This window comes from Ictalurus furcatus, chromosome 23, assembly GCF_023375685.1.
Source record: "Ictalurus furcatus strain D&B chromosome 23, Billie_1.0, whole genome shotgun sequence".
Classification (NCBI taxonomy): domain Eukaryota; kingdom Metazoa; phylum Chordata; class Actinopteri; order Siluriformes; family Ictaluridae; genus Ictalurus; species Ictalurus furcatus.
The window spans coordinates 12353859-12373356 of NC_071277.1; the positions used below are offsets into that span (position 1 = coordinate 12353859).

At 40.8% G+C, this 19498-nt stretch overlaps 1 protein-coding gene across 7 annotated transcripts in view; it reads right to left on the reverse strand.

Moving 5' to 3' along the window:
- LOC128599569 (intermembrane lipid transfer protein VPS13B) overlaps nucleotides 1-19498 on the reverse strand; it is a 252991-nt gene that overhangs the window by 56279 nt on the left and 177214 nt on the right. For all 7 annotated transcript variants that reach the window (XM_053611298.1, XM_053611299.1, XM_053611301.1 and 4 more), the window contains 3 exons: nucleotides 18936-19129; nucleotides 12399-12580; nucleotides 10440-10801 (listed from right to left, as the gene is read on the reverse strand). In XM_053611298.1, coding sequence (XP_053467273.1) covers nucleotides 10440-10801; nucleotides 12399-12580; nucleotides 18936-19129 — 738 coding nt within the window. The remainder of the gene's footprint in view (nucleotides 1-10439; nucleotides 10802-12398; nucleotides 12581-18935; nucleotides 19130-19498) is intronic.

Consider the following 19498-nt stretch of genomic DNA (forward strand, 5'->3'; position numbering starts at 1 on the left):
GGGTGCCAATCCATCGCAGGGCACACTCACATACACATTCACACACCCATTCAAACACTGCGGACACTTTGGACATGCCAATCAGCCTACCATGCATGTCTTTGGACTGGGGGAGGTACCCGGAGTACCCAGAGGAAACCCCCGCAACACAGGGAGAACATGCAAACTCCGCACACACAGGGCCACGGTGGGAATCGAACCCCTGACCCTGGAGGTGTGAGGCGAACGTGCTAACCACTGTTCTGAATTATTTTTAAATTGTGTTTTTGCGTTACCCTTTTTAAAAGGGTAATTGACTGTTGCTTAACTACTTCAAACTATGAGTAGCTAGTAGTTTGGAAAGCTACAGTTTCAGAGTAGCTTCCAGAAGGATGGATTGGAGGAGGCCAGACATCATAGTGTCTGTTCATAATCTTGGTTTATTCTGTCTTACTGGTTTATCTGTCTGGGCATTTGACTGGGGGTGGAAGCCTTACGACAGACTGACCGACACCACTAGTAGCTGGCAAAAGGCCATCCAAACTTGGCTAGCAAATTGCGGGCCTCGGTCAGATACCACTTCAGAGGGTAACCTGGGGACCCAGACTACTTGCTGCAGTAATGGTCTTGGTGTCTCCTTGGCCTATGTGAGCTTGAGTAGTGAAACAAATTTGCAGGCTTTGCCAGTCAACTACGACTAATATTGCCATGTTGCCCTGGGATGCACGCAGCTTGATGATAAAGAATAGGTGGGACCGACTTCCGGCTGAGCATGTAAGTGAGAAGGCATGCGTGGAGTGAGCTCCCGAGCATTTTGTCTTTTAATTGTACTTTTCAGGCAACCTGAATCTTTTCTAAGACATTTGGTGCGCTCCTTTTCAATTACTCGGTCCACGACTATAACCAGAAAGGAATTATGGCTTCTGAAAGACTACAGAGACCTAAATCTTCACCGAGCACGACGAGTCATGGCGACAAACTACTGCTGGATTTTGAGAATCTCCGCAACACTTTAATAGCGGAGCTAACATCGCAGTTCAGGTGAAAGCAGCTATTGACTCCGCTCTGGCCCCAGTTGTTGCGTCGTTTGAAAGTTTTAAATCGGGCATTGAATCACAAGGACGGCATATTAACGAGCTTGACCAGCACCTGAACGATTACAGTGACCGCAGTGTAGCACTGGAACAGACGGTGCTGAAGCTAACTTCGGCTAACAAACAACTCTGCGAGAAAGTTGAGGATTTAGAGTCCCGCTCGATGATCTCCGGGTCATCGGTATTCCGGAACGAGAAGAAGGGAGCGATCCGGTAACATTTATGTCTAAATTTTTCCAGGATGTGCTTGGATCAGAAATCTTTCCGACTGCTCCATTGCTGGATAGAGCGCACCGCATTGGCCCCGTGCCCTCGGAGGAGCAGCGAGAGAATCAGAGGTCCAGAGTGATGATTGTGTGGTTTCACTACTTTCACGACAGAGAAAAAGTTGTTCGACGTGGGAATTGGAATCAATTCATATTTCCTGACTTCAGCTCCAACGTCGCTAAGAGGAGAGCGGCCTTCACTGCGGTGAGAAACAGCTTGCGTGAGAGAAATGTGCGGTCTTCTCTCAGATACCCTGCTCGCCTTCGGATAGACCTCGGTGATGAGAGGCTGCAATTCGACTGTCCCCAAAAAGCGCAACGATGGTTTAATGAACGGTATCCTCCACCTTAATCTGTCTACATAACAGTTAACCGATTTATTAATACCTGTAATAGGACTGTAAAACTATGCGGGTGTGGACAACTATATCAGTTTCCATGTAAATCTGCAGGTTCCCTGTGATACATAATGACTGTGTTTTGTTTTGTTTTTGCTCGGGAGTGACTTCACACAACAAGAATAGGTACGGTTCACAAGTATCGGATGTTCCAGTGTTATAGGGTTCTGCCTCCATTGTTTGGGAATGGAGAGAAGATAATTGATGGTCATTGGGTGGTGGGGTGGGGGAGGGTGGGGTGCTGTGGTGGTGGTGTGGGTTTTTCTCCTTTTTTTTTTTCTTTTCCTTTTCTTTTTTCCCCCATTTCCTTATTGATATCAACCTCTCTGTACTCCATTCTGTACTAATCTAAATTGATGGAAAATACCCGAAGCTCATTCAGATTCCTAAGTTGGAATGTGAAAGGTCTGAATGGTCCCATTAAAAGATCCAAGGTTTTGACACATTTAAAACTACAAAAACCTGACGTTGCATTTCTTCAGGAAACTCATCGTCTCAGGGATCAACGCAGACTCCAAGCTCGCTGGACATCGCATATGTTCCACTCCAATTTTGATTCCAGGTCCAGGGGAGTTTCTATTTTGATAAGTAAGACTGTGCCCTTTTCTTTTGATAACGTTATTTCTGATGTAAATGGTAGATATGTGATTGTGGAAGGGAAAATTTCACAAACGCCAGTAGTTTTGGTGAATGCATATGCCCCGAATTTTGACAGTGCTCCTTTTGCTCAGAATTTGTTATCAAAAATTCCTGCTTTGAACACGCATCTCTTGGTATTTGGGGGAGATTTAAACTGTGTTATTGACCCGGTTTTGGACAAATCTAGCGCTGTTGCAAAGGCTCCCTCTGCAATGGCAAAGGTATTCTCTGAGTTTATGGTTCAGAATGGTTACATTGATCCGTGGAGGTATTTTAACCCCACACTGAGAAAATATTCTGTTTTTTTCTCACGTACATAAATCTTTTTCTCGCATTGATTACTTTTTTATTAATAACACTCTAATTTCTCGGGTTGTAAACTCTGAATATCTACCAATTGTTATTTCAGACCATGCTCCTCTAAGTCTTGATATACTTCTACCTTCACATCGCGCCTTTCGTCCACCATGGAGGCTTAACTCTCCTATCTGATTCAGCGTTTTGCAAGTATATTTCTACTTCAATAGATGATTTTCTTCTTACTAATCAAACTGATTCAATCTCTTACTCTTTACTTTGGGAAACTTTAAAGGCCTTCTTAAGGGGACAGATAATCTCTTGTTCTGCTCATGCCAATAAGCAACGCAAGGATGAGAAAAAAGAGATATCGGATAATATCCGAGCCATTGATGACCAATATGTTCTCAACCCGACCCCTGAGCTGCATAAACAAAGGCTTAATTTGCAGGCGGAGTTCGAGTTGTTATCGACAGGTGAGGCGGAGAGGCTGTTGTTACATACACGTGGCAATTATTATGAATTTGGAGATAAGGTCGGTCGGTTGTTGGCTCACCAACTGTGTAGCCAAGTGGCCTCGCGCTCTATTACTCAGATTATGCAGTCCAGTGGTGCATTAACCTCGGATTCTGTAGAAATTAATTAAACTTTTAAAAGTTTTTACTCCTCTTTATACACAGCTGGATCTCCTGACAATTCAGGTAACATGGACCATTTTCTTGTTAATATTGATTTTCCTGGAGTTGACCCTCTATTGGCATCTGAGCTTGACAGCCCCATCACCTTAGATGAGATCACTAACTCAATGAACTCACTGAAATCTAGGAAATCACCTGGCCCGGACGGGTTTCCTGCCGAATTTTATAAGAAATTTCATGTTGTATTGGCCCCATTACTTCTGGCTGTATTCGAGGAATCCTTAGAACTAGGGATGCTGCCACAAACATCGAGACAAGTGTCTATAACTCTATTGCTCAAAGATAGGAAGGACCCAACATCATGTAATTCGTACAGACCTATTAGCCTCCTCAATTCTGATGTCAAGATTTTAGCCAAACTTTTGGCCTCTCGTTTGGAGGGAGTTCTCCCTAGCATTATTTCAGAGGAGCTAACCGGGTTTAAAAAAGGACGGCATTCCTTTTCTAATATTCGTACTCTACTTAGCATTTTGTATTCAAAACAAAACAGCGCCTCATCTGAAGTGGTCATCTCTTTGGATGCAGAAAAGGCATTTGATAGGATCGAATGGGAATATCTTTTTACGGTGCTAAGGAGGTTCAGCTTTGGGGATGGACTGATATCATGGATCCGTTTATTATATGTGGAACCGCAGGCTTCCATATATACCAACGATGCTAAATCTGACTATTTTACTCTGTCACGGGGTACGCGCCAGGGATGTCCTCTGTCTCCCTTACTTTTTGCCATAGCAATTGAGCCTCTCTCGATGGTGCTTAGAACTCTTCCTGTATTTCAGGGTATAATTCGCAAAGGAATTGAACATAAACTAGCCCTATATGCTGATGACTTACTACTTTATGTTACAGATCCAATTGCATCTAGTCCTGAGATAATATGCATATTAAATGACTTTGGGAAATTTTCCAGGTATAAACTGAACCTACAGAAGAGTGAATGCTTACCCATAAACCAATCTGGCCAAAAAATAAAACAGACTGAAATACCTTTTCATTTGGAGGACTCAAAATTCAAATATCTCGGAGTTAATGTCACCCGTTCTTATTCTGCGTTAATGGCGGCGAATTTTGCACCCTTAATTTCATACATGAAGTCGGCCTTCCAAAGATGGGCAGCTCTACCATTATCCCCTCTTGGTAGAATAAACACAGTAAAAATGAACATTCTTCCAAAATTCCTCTACCTTTTCCAGTCCATCCCTCTGTTTTTACCCAAATCTTTCTTCAAGAATATAGACCAATTAATCTCCTCTTTTGTATGGGCAGGGAAAACTCCCAGGGTTTCCAAATTTTCACTTCAGAGTCGTCGACTAAGTGGTGGCCTCTCCTTGCCCAATTTCATGTATTATTATTGGGCGGCTAATATTCAGAAACTGGTGCTCTGGGTGCAGGCCCCTTCTCTTCCATGGTGCCACTTAGAAGCGAAGTCTTGTACTTCAACCTCCCTCCCTGCTATGGTGTTCTCCTCCCTTCCTACAGCCCTTTCACAATACACGGATAATCCAATAGTATGTACCTCTCTAAAAATTTTCTATCAGTTTCGCCGTCATTTTAAATCCATCTCGGCCTCAACCATGGCACCTACAGTGAGGGAAAAAAGTATTTGATCCCCTGCTGATTTTGTACGTTTGCCCACTGACAAAGAAATGATCAGTCTATAATTTTAATGGTAGATTTATTTGAACAGTGAGAGACAGAATAACAACAAGAAAATCCAGAAAAACGCATGTCAAAAATGTTATAAATTGATTTGCATTTTAATGAGGGAAATAAGTATTTGACCCCCTCTCATTCAGAAAGATTTCTGGCTCCCAGACATTCTGGCTCTTAAAGGGAGTGCTCCTAATCTCAGCTTGTTACCTGTATAAAAGACACCTGTCCACAGAAGCAATCAATCAATCAGATTTCAAACTCTCCACCATGGCCAAGACCAAAGAGTTCTCCAAGGATGTCAGGGACAAGATTGTAGACCTACACAAGTCTGGAATGGGCTACAAGACCATTGCCAAGCAGCTTGGTGAGAAGGTGACAACAGATGGTGCGATTATTCGCAAATGGAAGAAACACAAAAGAACTGTCAATCTCCCTCGGCCTGGTGCTCCATGCAAGATCTCACCTCGTGGAGTTGCGATGATCATGAGAACAGTGAGGAATCAGCCCAGAACTACACTGGAGGATCTTGTCAATGATCTCAAGGCAGCTGGGACCATAGTCACCAAGAAAACAATTGGTAACACACTACGCCGTGAAGGACTGAAATCCTGCAGCGCCTGCAAGGTCCCCCTGCTCAAGAAAGCACATATACATGCCCGTCTGAAGTTTGCCAATGAACATCTGAATGATTCAGAGGACAACTGGGTGAAAGTGTTGTGATCAGATGAGACCAAAATGGAGCTCTTTGGCATCAACTCAACTTGCCGTGTTTGGAGGAGGAGGAATGCTGCCTATGACCCCAAGAACACCATCCCCACCGTCAAACATGGAGGTGGAAACATTATGCTTCGGGGTGTTTTTCTGCTAAGGGGACAGGACAACTTCACCGCATCAAAGGGACGATGCACGGGGCCATGTACTCTCAAATCTTGGGTGAGAACCTCCTGCCCTCAGCCAGGGCATTGAAAATGGGTCGTCGATGGGTATTCCAGCGTGACAATGACCCAAAACACACGGCCAAGGCAACAAAGGAGTGGCTCAAGAAGAAGCACATTAAGGTCCTGGAGTGGACTAGCCAGTCTCCAGACCTTAATCCCATAGAAAATCTGTGGAAGGAGCTGAAGGTTTGAATTGCCAAACGTCAGCCTCGTAACCTTAATGACTTGGAGAAGATCTGCAAAGAGGAGTGGGACAAAATCCTTCCTGAGATGTGTGCAAACCTGGTGGCCAACTACAAGAAACGTCTGACCTCTGTGATTGCCAACAAGGGTTTTGCCACCAAGTCATGTTTTGCAGAGGGGTCAAATACATATTTCCCTCATTAAAATGCAAATCAATTTATAACATTTTTGACATGCGTTTTTCTGGATTTTTTTTGTTGTTATTCTGTCTCTCACTGTTCAAATAAATCTACCATTAAAATTATTGAATGATCATTTCTTTGTCAGTGGGCAAACATACAAAATCAGCAAGGGATCACATACTTTTTTCCCTCACTATATGTAATAGCCACCTCTTTCCCCCCTCCTTTATGGATTCCACGTTCTCTTTGTGGGAAAAGAAGGGTCTGAAACGCTTTGAGGATCTTTTCATTAATAATGTGTTTGCAAACTTTTCTGAATTATCCTCGTCACTCAGCTTGCCTCCGTCTCACCTATTCCGTTTCTTTCAAGTTAGGCATTGTGTCTCCTCCCTATTCGCTGGTTTTCCCTCCTTACCTACAAAGTCTGCATGGGAAGAGGTGTTCAAGCTGAATCCTAATAAGGGTGGCATTATTTCACGGATCTATGCAACGATCTGGTCACAGGACGATTCTTACAATATCAAACCATTAGTGCTTGGGAAGAGGAATTGGGCCTGGAGCTTGAGGATGATTACTGGGGCAGAGCGTTAGATAATATACGTACCACCACGTCATGTGCTAGACTTAGTTTCATACAATTTAAAGTGATCCATAGAGCTCACCTCTCTAGGAGTAAACTGTCTAAAATATATCCCAATGTTCCTGACATGTGTGAAAAATGCAAACTTTCGCCCTGTAACCTCAGTCATATGTTTGAACTCTGTCCCAAATTGCAGAACTTTTGGAACTCTTTCTTCAAAACTATGTCCGACGTTCTTAAAATCAAATTAGATGTCTGTCCTTTAATTGCCATCTTTGGTGTTCCATCTCAGCGTCAACCTCTGAACCATAAAGAAGCTAGTGTTGTGGCCTTTGCATCGTTACTTGCTTGGCGCAGAATACTGTTGTCTTGGACCTCTCCACAACCCCCTTCTATATCAGTCTGGCTTAAAGATTTAATCTTCTTTTTAAAACTTGAAAAAATCAAGTACAACATCAGAGGCAGGGGTGACTCATTTTTGGGAAAATGGGCACAATTTATTACCTACTTCAATTATGTACGCAATGGTGGTGGATTGAGGAGAGGTGGACTGTAATTCCTGATCATCTTACCCCTTTTTTTGTGGTTGTTGCTGTTTTGGGTTTTTATGTTTGTTAGTTTTTTGTTTGTTTGTTTGTGTTTTTTTTTTTTTCTATGGTTGTTTGTTTATTGTTTTTTTTGTTTCCCCCTTGCTTTTGGTTTTGGCTGTGGTTGTTTGTTGGGGTTGTTGGGTGGGGTGTTATGTAAAATGTAAATTTTCAATAAAAATTCTATGATCAAAGAATAGGTGGGACCATAGAGGCAAAGGGGTGGATAAAAGGTGAAGTAGGCCTGCAGGTCCTGCCCTGGGCTCCTTTTTTGCGACAGCAAATCTGGCATTCCACTATATAGGCCCGAATGTCCTGGTCAATATGTGGCCACCAGAAATGCCTATATAGCAATTTCAGGGTGTGGGTGACCCCAGAATAAGCCACATATAGTGAGGCATGTCCCCATCACAGCACTTTAGCCCTGACCGAGGTGGGAACATAGAGACTACCTGGAGGCCTTCCAGCAGGGTTGCGGTCACCCTGGAGTGCATCCTGAATGGCAGTTTCCAACCTCCAGCGAACTGGAGCAACAATTCCCGTTTCAGGGACTATAGTTTCTGGCGGGTGCTCAGAAGATGGGGACTCCCACTGGCAGGATATGGCATCAGGCTTGGTGTTCTTTAAAACCTGATCAATACGACAGCACAAAATCAAAGAAGTGTGTCCACCTGGCCTGGCGAATATAGACATCCAGACCAGGAATTGGTGTTTTGCTTCCTCCATCCAGTGTCTCCAATCCTCTACGGCCAGGCTAACTGCCAAGAGTTCTACGTCCCCAATAGCATAATTATGCTCCGCAGGAGTGAGGTGATGCAAAAAGGCGGCACTGAGGTGTAACTTCTGGTTGGAGCGTGACAGTTGGTAAAGAACTGCCCCCACGCATACAGCAGAGACATCCACCTCTACCACAAAGGGGAGCTTGGGATCTGGGAGCTGCAGGACTGAGGCTACAGACAGGAGGCACTTGAGCTCCCGGGCTTCTGATTTCCACTGAAACCACCTTGTGGACTTCATTGTAAGGATGGTTAGCAGTGGGCCACAGTGCTAAAATTCCAGATGAAGCACCTAAAGAAATTAGCAAAGCCCACACAGCATTGCACTAGGCAGAGAGATGTTGGACCAAACAGCCCTTGGATATCACAAACCCCAGGAAGGTGACTGACTGAGCATGGAAAAGTGATTTATATAGGAGCAAGGGGAGAACCCTTCTGACATGAGCCACGTGTTTGACCATCGACTGACCGCAGATGAGAATGTCATCTAGATAGACAAACATTTAGTGGTCAAAGGCGTCCCTCAGGACCTTGTTGATGTAATGCTGGAAGACAACTGGTGCATTCATCACAAGGTACTCATAATGGCCTGACGGAGTGATGAAGTGTCTTCCATTCAAACCTGGATGAGAACTGATGAGATAGCCACAGGCCGGGCTGTTACACCTAAATCCTGTAAACTAGCAGTTATCAAACCCCTGATTAAAAAACCTGACTTTGATCCCTGTCAGCTGGTTCAAGTGGAAAATGACCTAATACTGGCCTTTTATCAGGGTTGTGTCTCCTTGCTTGTGCTGCTTGACCTTAGTGCAGCTTTTGACACCACTGACCATATTATTCTCCTTGAGAGACTAGAAAATGTTGTTGGAGGTAAGGGAACAGCCCTCTCCTGGCTCAGGTCTTATTTGACTGATCGTTATCAGTTTGTATATGTAAATGGTGACTTCTCTACACATACTAAGGTAAAGTTTGGCGACACGCCACCTTATGTCCCAGGGCACCCTCATGTCTGTGTTATCTTCTGACTCTGCCTTTTAGTTATGCTGTCATACTTAGTTTTGTCAGAGTCTCAGATTGCACTGTGTGTATAATGTACTTTTTTTTTTTTTTAAACCATTACAGAAGTATATACCCAATAATCTGTGTTATCTCTCTTGCTGTTCCATCTTCCCCCCTCCTTCTCTCTCTCTCTCTCTCTCAAGCTACATATGCTACCTCAGAGTTACCAGTGATCCTGTCTCCTTTTAGTCTCCAGACCTGCCTGATCCATCCTGATGCCCTATTTCTGTTTGGAGTTTTATTCACCTGAAAATAATTCACTGCTGTTATGGATGGCTCCACATGGACAGCCTAAAGATCACCATGAGATTTAAATGATTGGCACCACATAGAAACCATAAAGACAGCTATGGATGTTCTTCCTTGGATAGCCATAGGACTGCAATTGCTAAGAACAGTTTGCACTCAAGTCTCCACCACTGAACAGTTAATAACTTCACTTCGATACAACAGACTTTAAGTATAAACTATAATGAATTCAGAAATGGCTCTGATGCTCATATTCACAAGTTGCTCATTAGATCTTGTTAACATAATTGCACTTTTTGACTATGTAGTATAAGTTATAAAAGAGAAATTATTTATGATCACACTATGCAGTGTTACCCAGGTGAGGATGGGTTCCCTTTTGAGTCTGGCTCCTCTCAAATTTTCTTCCTCATCTTGTCTGAGTTTTTTTTTTGTCTCTAGCTTGCGCATTAAATTTGCGCATTAAAATTGTTAAAAAGTGATATACAACTAAAATTGAATTTCTTTTGATCTCAAACCCAAATGTCATCAGCATATAGCAAAAACATTGCCATTCATTCGGAGGGGACTATATAACAAAATATAATATGAAGAAATATGCTTCAAATACAAATTTACAGGGTTATCAAAAGCAGTTACAGTTAACTGGCCCTATACCACACTAGGTAGTCATGACATGCATACACATTATTCTATCCCTCTTCACATGACAGGCAACAAGGGTACAAAATCTGGAATGGGATGTTCAAAAGGCACATATGTGTGTAATTGGGCAGGTGTCCACATACTTTTGGTTAGTGTACATACTGACAGCCATCCATTCAAAATATTTATTGAATGATGTGTGTGTGTGTGTCTCACCTGTTGCCATGCTTTCAGTGCTGTGTCCAAGGTATGTATAATGTGCTGCCCCACTGTAATCAACATGGGCTCCAAGAAAACATTGAAATGAAGCATCAGATCTGTTTGCTGGGAATGTGTGTATTTTTTAGTGGCATGGCCCTGTAGGCTAAATGGATGCAGGAGAGGCAAGAGGGTGAGGTTCCTGTAGTCCACCAAGTAGCAGTGCAGTGTGGAGTACATGTGTAGCTCCTGCCCCAGTTGAGCCCCCTCACTCCACTCTCGCAAAAATGCCTTTGGCTCGCGCAGAGACACTACAGCATACTCTTGAACAAATGGTAACTTCCTGTCTGGGAGGAAGGGACGGAGCTGCTGGGATGTAACTAAGGAGAAAAAAACAATTAGGAATATAGCTGCAAGCAAAAATGGTCCCAAGCACCAAGGGCAAAACAGTGTCTGTTTCAACAGCAAGTTTTAGCATGTGTATGTTATAATGTCGCATCACTGAACATAAAGTACATGTGAACTTTGTGACACCTTGCATGATATACAGTGGAACTATTCCACACTTCCTCTTTGCACTGTATGTGCTATGACACTTACATTCTCTTAAAGACATTAAAATGGTTTGTTTATTAGCCTCAGTCTCTGAAGCCAGTTGGACGTGCTATGACAATGATTTACTATATGCATGTCTACTTGACTGTTCCTCATCATTTAATGTACCTATGAAGTCTATACCAGATACTCGAACTATGCCATACTCCCTGATTACATGACATCACATTAATTGATACTCTCACCATGGCAACTTTTGTGAGTAGTCCTACAAAAAAAAATTTTTTGTAGGACTGTTAAAAAGTTTGGTTTATAAGCCTCACTTATAAGCCCTGTTGCCAGCTGGTGATGCTATTAAAAATGAAAAAATTACTACTGCAATGTCTGTGTTCCTCATTGTTCATCACACGTGAAGTTTAAGCTACACTTTATGATGTACTTGATGGAATTGAAGTAATTGACACCCTCACCATTGCAATAGCATTGAAGATATAAAAAAAAAATCTTTAAAATTATCATCATGGATATATTATGCTGACCAGATCTGGTTTGAAACTGATGAATCACCTAGGAAGAGTATTAAAAATGTTTGGTACCCTCAAAAATGCTTGACTTTCTATTGAACTAAGTTAATTGGATATGATTATGAAATTAATTTGGCTTAAAAAGACCCATGTGCCTATCAAATTTGGTGCAGGTAGGTGAATCTCCCAAGGTGTAGGGGCTTTGGGTGTGGTATTGAGACACAGGGTGACGCCTGGGTCCAATCATTTGCAAGACCCTGATGACCAGCACTGTGAAGTGTGTACCACATTTCGTGAGTTTTTGAGCATGGGAAGCACCTCAAAAATGGCACAAAGTAAAAAAAAAAATTAAACAAAAACATCCTAACAGAAACATTAGGGCCCTTCACACCCTTGGTGCTTTATATTTTAAAATATAAAGTTTAAAATGAGTAAATGCACCTAAAAACAAGCTGAATAATCTTATATTTGATTTGTAATAATTTCATAAGAAGAAATATTTCACAGATTCACCAATATTCAAGATATTGTCACAATTATAACTTAAGTTATATAATTTTTGCAGTGTAAGCAGTTCAATATTTCTTTGTATATGCCTTAGAGTATAACTATTTTTGCGGCTGGAAACTTTATGGAGGAACTAAAAAGCAGAAAAATAAATTATTGTCAAATAAATCAGAGGCATGAAATCTTGCACTAAGCTAAGCCATCTTGGAAGCCCTAATCTCAGAATGTGGTAGTGAAGTCTGGAAGTGAGGAAATACAGTTGGACTGGATGCATGCATCATGCACAAAGGAAAAAGACAGTTAAACTACACCAGAGAACTTTGAGAGTTGATGCGGGTTATCTAGTAGACCATGTATTCAATGAGGAGTGTCAGGTGTGCGTGGGTGTTACCTGTACCAAGCTGTTCCAGGTGATGGCACAGCCGCAGCTCCAAGTGGGCCAGTTTCAGGGACACACATAGTGATGGTACAAGCCATGGTGCAAAACATGAGTCGACCTGCATACATGCTGCCAGTGCAGTAGGAGATACCAACTGCTCACAAGGTAACTGGGAACTTGACTCACTTTCTGAACTAAACAAAGACAGAAACATATTGTATATATAGTAATGTAACAGCGGTGTACATCAGTAATAATCAATGTAATAAAAATCTGTTTCAAGATGAACAGGATTAAACAAAATTCCTTTTTTGAGGCTGTGCGATTTTTAACCAGTTGATATTGGAAATGGATGATAATGTGATGATAGTTGTCAAAACATGACATTCCATATAGTTTCAAAGTTCTGAGAGTGTAGTGTTCTGCTCTTTCTATTTAAGCTTTATCGCTCCCATAATAACTAGCAATTCAAAAAGATATTATTAATATAAGTAAAATATATTGCAAAACATAAAAATCTGCACTTTGCACTCCCACTAGGCCAAACAGGGTCTCTTAAGGTTCAGTATAATTCTGGGTTCTGCCAAATATTGTGTAATTAAGTGGAGAGAAATCAAACTTTCAGAAACCTCAAAACGGAGAATTTTTGTCATGCAGAAATAGAACATGATGCAAACTTCATGTTTGTGTGGTGTTATATATAGTGTATATATGATTCAAGAGAACCAAAAAACACTGGTGATGACCAGTGATCTCTGATTCTAGTCTATATGCTTGGAGGGTGAAAAGATATAAGCACAAACTTGTGGAAAAAAATGCATAGTTTGATGTATCCACAAAGTTACTTGAAAATCAGACAATGCAATCAAAAGATATGCATCATTAACTGTATACAGGTGACATTCTAAAAATTACCTGCAGCACATGTATGCAAACAAATCAATCAATCAATCAATCAATAAAACAAATAAATTAACAGGCAGCCACATGATAAGTACTTGTCAATATCCTTTGATGAGAGGTTGAAAATAGATTTTTCAGAAAAGTAAATATAGCAGAAAATGTGGGCGAGTTTATATAGAATGGTACCAGGGACAATCCAAGAATTCAAACAAATTTTTTACATTTACCATTTTGGCTAAAAGTACCAGTATGTTCAAAAGTCACTCTTTGAAAGTCAAGTCTTAAGTCTTTAAAACTTTTAAGATTCTTATGGTTAGCTATAAGAAGTTCATTGCAAATAATTATAACAACACTTCTATATATTTCTATGTACTCCCTCTATCTTCTCTATATAAACCTCCTAAAAAAAATAAAACTTACAGTGGTGCTGGAAAGTTTGTGAATTTAGAATTTTCTATATTTCTGCATAAATATGACCTAAAACAATCAGATTTTCACAAAAGTCTTAAAAGTACATACAGAGAACCCAATTAAACAAATGAGACAAAAAAATATTATACTTGGTAACTTATTTATTGAGGAAAACGATCCAAAATTACATATCTGTGAGTGACAAAAGAATTTGAAGCTTTGCTTTCAGTATCTGGCGTGACCCTTGTGCGGCAATAACTGCAACTAAACATTTCCGGTAACTGCTGATCAATCCTGCACATCGGCTTGGAGGAATTTCAGCCCATTCCTCAATACAGACCAGCTTCAACTCTGGGATGTTGGTGGGTTTCCAAACCATGATACTACCACCAACATATTTCCTAGATGGGAAAAGGTTCTTATGCTGGAATGCAGTGTTCTCCTTTCTCCAAACATAATACTTCTCATTTAAACCAACAATTCTCTTTTGTGGTCTCATCTGCCCACAAAACATTTTTCAATTAGCCTTCTGGCTTGTCCACATGATCTTTAGCAAACTGCAGAGGGGCAACAATGTTCTTTTTAGAGAGCAATGGCCTTCCCCTTGCAACTCTGCCATGCACAGTGTTCTCCTGATGGTGGACTCATGAACATTAACATTAGCCAATATGAGAGAGGCAATTAGTTGCTTAGAAATTACCCTGGTTTACTTTGTGATCTCGCTGACTATTACATGTCTTCCTCTTGGAGTGACCTTTTTTGGTCGAACACTCCTGGGGAGGGTAACAATGGTCTTGAATTTCCTCCATTTGTACACAATCTGTCTGACTGTGCAATGGTGGAGTCCAAACTCTTTAGAGATGGTTAAATAAATGTTTCCAGACTGAAGAGCTTCAACAACTCTTTTTCTGAGGTCCTCACAAATCTCCTTTGTTTGTGCCATGATACACATCCACAAACATGTGTTGTGACATCTGATTTCAACCAACGTGATGACAAACATCTGACTCTAATTTCACCTTCAAATTAACTGGTAACCGTAGAGGTTCACATTCGTTTGCCACCATATATATATATATATATATATATATATATATATATATATATATATATATATATATATATATATATATAGGTACATCTCAAAAAAATTGAATATTATGGAAAAGTAAATTTTTTTGTGTAATTTAAATTAAAAAGTGGAACTTTTATATATTCTAGATTCATTACACAAAATTAAATATTTCAAGCCTTTTTTTGTTTAAATCTTAATGATTACGGCTTACAGTTCATGGAAATGAAAAATCTAGTATCTCTCCCGTCTCTCGGATATTGATGTCACGGGGGCTGCTCTTTCCTGGCTTACTTCTTATCTCACAGACAGACAGTCTATATTTCTATGCAGGATTATAAGTCGCCTACTTCAAAATACAATTCAAAATTGTATCTTCAAAATTAGGTGTCCCTCAGGGATCAGTTCTTGGACCACTACTATTTTTTTTAATATATAGCCTTTGGGTCAACTTATTCGCCACCACGGTTTCAGTTACCACTGTTATGCTGATGACATTCAAATCTATACAGCTTGTAGATCTGCTCCCACTCTCCAGACTGGTCCACATCAGCATGTGTCAATCAAATAAAAGGATGGCTTAACTCCAATTTTTTAAAACTTAACCTGGAAAAACTGAGATCATTATTATCGGAACACCAACACTTACTAAAAATGTCCTTCATGACCTTAATTGTGACATTGATAGCACTCTTATTAAACCATCTAGTACTGTAAAAAATTTTGTCATCATCTATGATCCCTCCCTCAACTTTGAAGCTCATATAAATTCAGTTTCTAAAATTGGTTTCTTTCATCTGTGTTGCATTGCTCGCCTCCCTTCATTAGCCTCAAAGATGCTGAAACACTGGTTCATGCATTTATTTCCTCATGTCTTGACTACTGCAATGCTCTCCTCATTGGTCTACCTGCTAATTATATTGCTAGGTTGAGATATATTCAAAACCCTGTGGCTAGACCTCTCACACATACAAAGCGCTCAGCTCACATTACTCTAATCCTGTCTGAAGTGCATAGGCTACCGGTTTCATTTCACATTAAATATAAAGTAATTCTGCTTACATTTAAGTCACTTCACGGTTTGGGACCATTCTATCTTAGTGAACTGCTTCTCCCCTACAACCCGACCCACTCTCTAAGGTCCTCTGGGCTCGGACTTCTCTCTGTACCTAGATTTCGTCTCTCAACCATGGCTGGCAGGTCTTTCAGTGTTGTAGCACCTAACATCTGCAATTCTCTCCCTCTGACTCTTCCCAGCATCACATTCATCTCAGAGTTCAAATCCCAATTAAAAACGTATCCGTTTTCTCAGTGTTATCTGTCCTAATCTGTTATAATGCATTTTCTCAGTGACTGTACTGTGCATGTCTTTTCTGTGTTTGGTTGCTCATTTTTTTTCACGTTGTGTTTGTCCATGACTGTTCATTATGTATCATTGTATTGTAAAGCTTCCTTGAGCTCTGGAAAGGCGCTATATAAATAAGTGTTTTAAGATGCCTTATATATCTTGATACTCTGCCAAAGTAATTTTCTTGCGACCTTGCACTTTTCTTTGACCTACAGTGTATCCGGAAAGTATTCACAGAGCTTCACTTTTTCCACATTTTGCTATGTTACAGCCTTACTCCAAAATGGATTAAATTCATTATTTTCCTCAAAATTCTGCAAACAATACCCCATCATGACCACATGAAAGAAGTTTGTTTGAAATCTTTGCAAATTTATTAAAAATAAAAAACAAAAAAAGCACATGTACATAAGTATTCACAGCCTTTGCTTAATACTTTGTTGAAGCACCTTTGGCACCAATTACAGCCTCAAGTCTTTTTGAGTATGATGCTACAAGCTCGGCACACCTATTTTTGGGCAGTTTCTCCCATTCTTCTTTGCAGGACCTCTCAAGCTCCATCAGGTTGGATGGGAAGCGTCAGTTCACAGCCATTTTCAGATCTCTCTAGAGATATTCAATCGGGTTCAAGTCTGGGCTCTGGCTGGGCCACTCAAGGACATTCACAGAGTTGTCCTGTAGCCACTCCTTTGTTATCTTGGCTGTGTGCTTAGGGTTGTTGTCCTGTTGGAAGATAAACCTTCGCCCCAGTCTGAGGTCCAGAGTGCTCTGGGGCATGTTTTCATCAAGGATGTCTCTGTACATTGATGCATTCATATTTCCCTCGATCCTGACAAGTCTCCCAGTTCCTGCCGCTGAAAAATATCCCCACAGCATGATGCTGCCACCACCATGCTTCACTGTAGGGATGGTATTTGCCAGGTGATGAGTGGTGCCTGGTTTCCTCCAGACATGACGCTTGCCATTCAGGCCAAAGAGTTCAATCTTTGTTTCATCATGGTCTGAGAGTCCTTCAGGTGCCTTTTGGCAAACTCCAGGTGGGCTGTCATGTGCCTTTTACTGAGGAGTGGCTTCCGTCTGGCCACTCTACCATACAAGCTTGATTGGTGGAGTGCTGCAGAGATGGTTGTTCTTCTGGAAGGTTCTCCTCTCTCCACAGAGACACACACTGGAGCTCTGTCAGAGTGACCATCGGGTTTTTGGTCACCTCCTTGACTAAGGCCCTTCTCCCCTGATCGCTCAGTTTGGCCGGACGGCCAGCTCTAGGAAGAGTCCTGCTGGTTACAGACTTCTTCCATTTACGGATGATGGAGGCCACTGTGCTCATTGGAACCTTCAATGCTGCAGAAATGTTTCTGTAACCTTCCCCAGATCTGTGCCTCGATACAATCCTGTCTCGGAGGTCTACAGACAGTCCCTTGGACTTCATGGCTTGGTTTGTGCTCTGACATGCATTGTTAACTGTGGGACCTTATATAGACAGCTGTGTGCCTTTCCAAATCATGTCAACTGAATTTACCACAGGTGGACTCCAATCGAGTTGTAGAAACATCTCAAGGATGATCAGTGAAAACAGGATGCACCTGAGCTCAATTTTGAGTGGCATGGCAAAGGCTGTGAATACTTATGTACATGTGCTTTTTTCTGTATTTTATTTTTAATAAATTTGCAAAGATTTCAAACAAACTTCTTTCATGTTGTCATTATGGGGTATTGTTTGTAGAATTTTGAGGAAAATAATGAATTTAATCCATATTGGAATAAGGCTGTAACATAACAAAATGTGGAAAAAGTGAAGCTCTGTGAATACTTTCCGGATGTACTGTAGTTTAGTTCAGATCTACAAAAAAATAAATGCTGCCTGCATCCCATAATACTCGTTTGGTTGGTTTAATTCAGGATCAAATGGCTTTGGACAGAGTTTTAAAAATTGGCCATTGCAGTTAATTTGTGTGGAAAAACAAGAATTCCCATATCTTGACTGACCATTTAGGGATTTCCTTCCTCATCAAACCTTTGATTTATAATGATTTATAAATATTTATGTTGTTGTTATGCCACCCGTCAGTAGATGATGATCATAAACTGGACTACTGCTTCAAAGTGTCCCAGTGACTTGACATTCCAATAATAATAAATCCCAAGATGGCTTGCAACAAAATTATCCAACTTGAAAAAAATGACCTCAGTGTGTGCACAACCAAATTTTTGGAAATGAAAGGTAAAAAATTATGTTTTAAAAGAAAAATAGACTTTCCTTTTTTCCCCCCTACAGATATACTGTACAAACTATATAGCGAACAATATACCAGAAATGCCCAAGGATGCAGAAAACTTATTTTGACATTTGTCCAAATATATTTGACGTAGGCCTGTCACAATAGCTACTCTTGATGGATGATATATTGTCATTTTAAGACCCTTTAAAATGCTTCTTTCCTCTGGTCTGCGCTAGGGTGGTCAAATAAAATTTTGAACTATTCACTGAATTTCAAAATTTAATTTGACAGCCCTAGTGCAGACGAGAGGAAAGAAGCAGTGCAAATGGCTTACATGTTGGTGACATTCATTCATAAGTAAACAAACATGCATGTAAGCACAATGGGCAGTATTGTCAAAAAAGTCAGCAAAAAAGATCGCGCTCATGTCCATATATATTGTACAATAAATCGTTAATGTAATTATGATGACAGGCCTAGTTGGACGTTGAATGTTCGTAGTCTGATCACAATTTTATGACCCCTTTTAAATCCAAGGCTTGTTCACTTGTCCTACACAATAAATGCATTAAATTATTTTCATTACCAATACACACCTCTCATCTGCTCCGTCTGCTGTACTGTTAACCACAACTCTCCAGAGATCAGAGGGTACAAGGTCACTCTGATGTGTGTGGAAAGTTAGTGGGGGCATTTTGAGCTCACACACATTGCTTTCAGACAGGCTGAACTCTTGGTATGGCACAAAGGCTCTCCTCAGTTCATCCCAGAATTCCAGACTACATGGCACCTGTATAAAGAAAGAGTTTGAAATGGTTAAAAACATGCACAATCATACAACAGATTGAGAATACTGACTGTATTACATCTGTGCAGTATGTAATATTACCAAGTACTGCATGTGAGAGCAAAGCAAGAGTAGGGTTTTGAGTATTGTGCTGCTAATTCTAAGGATGTATTTTCTGGCTTGGGTAAGTTTCTACAAGTAAGTTATCCTCCAGCATATGACAGACTCCTATCATCATCTCCTTTCATTCCTTCAGGTTATTTTGTACTTTTTGGAGCCATGTGGAATTCCATAGGTACTAGCTTGAGTTGGATTCACTTAATAGCTTGCTGTCTGAGTTAGCGCCAAACTGTTTAATTGTTGATTATGTTA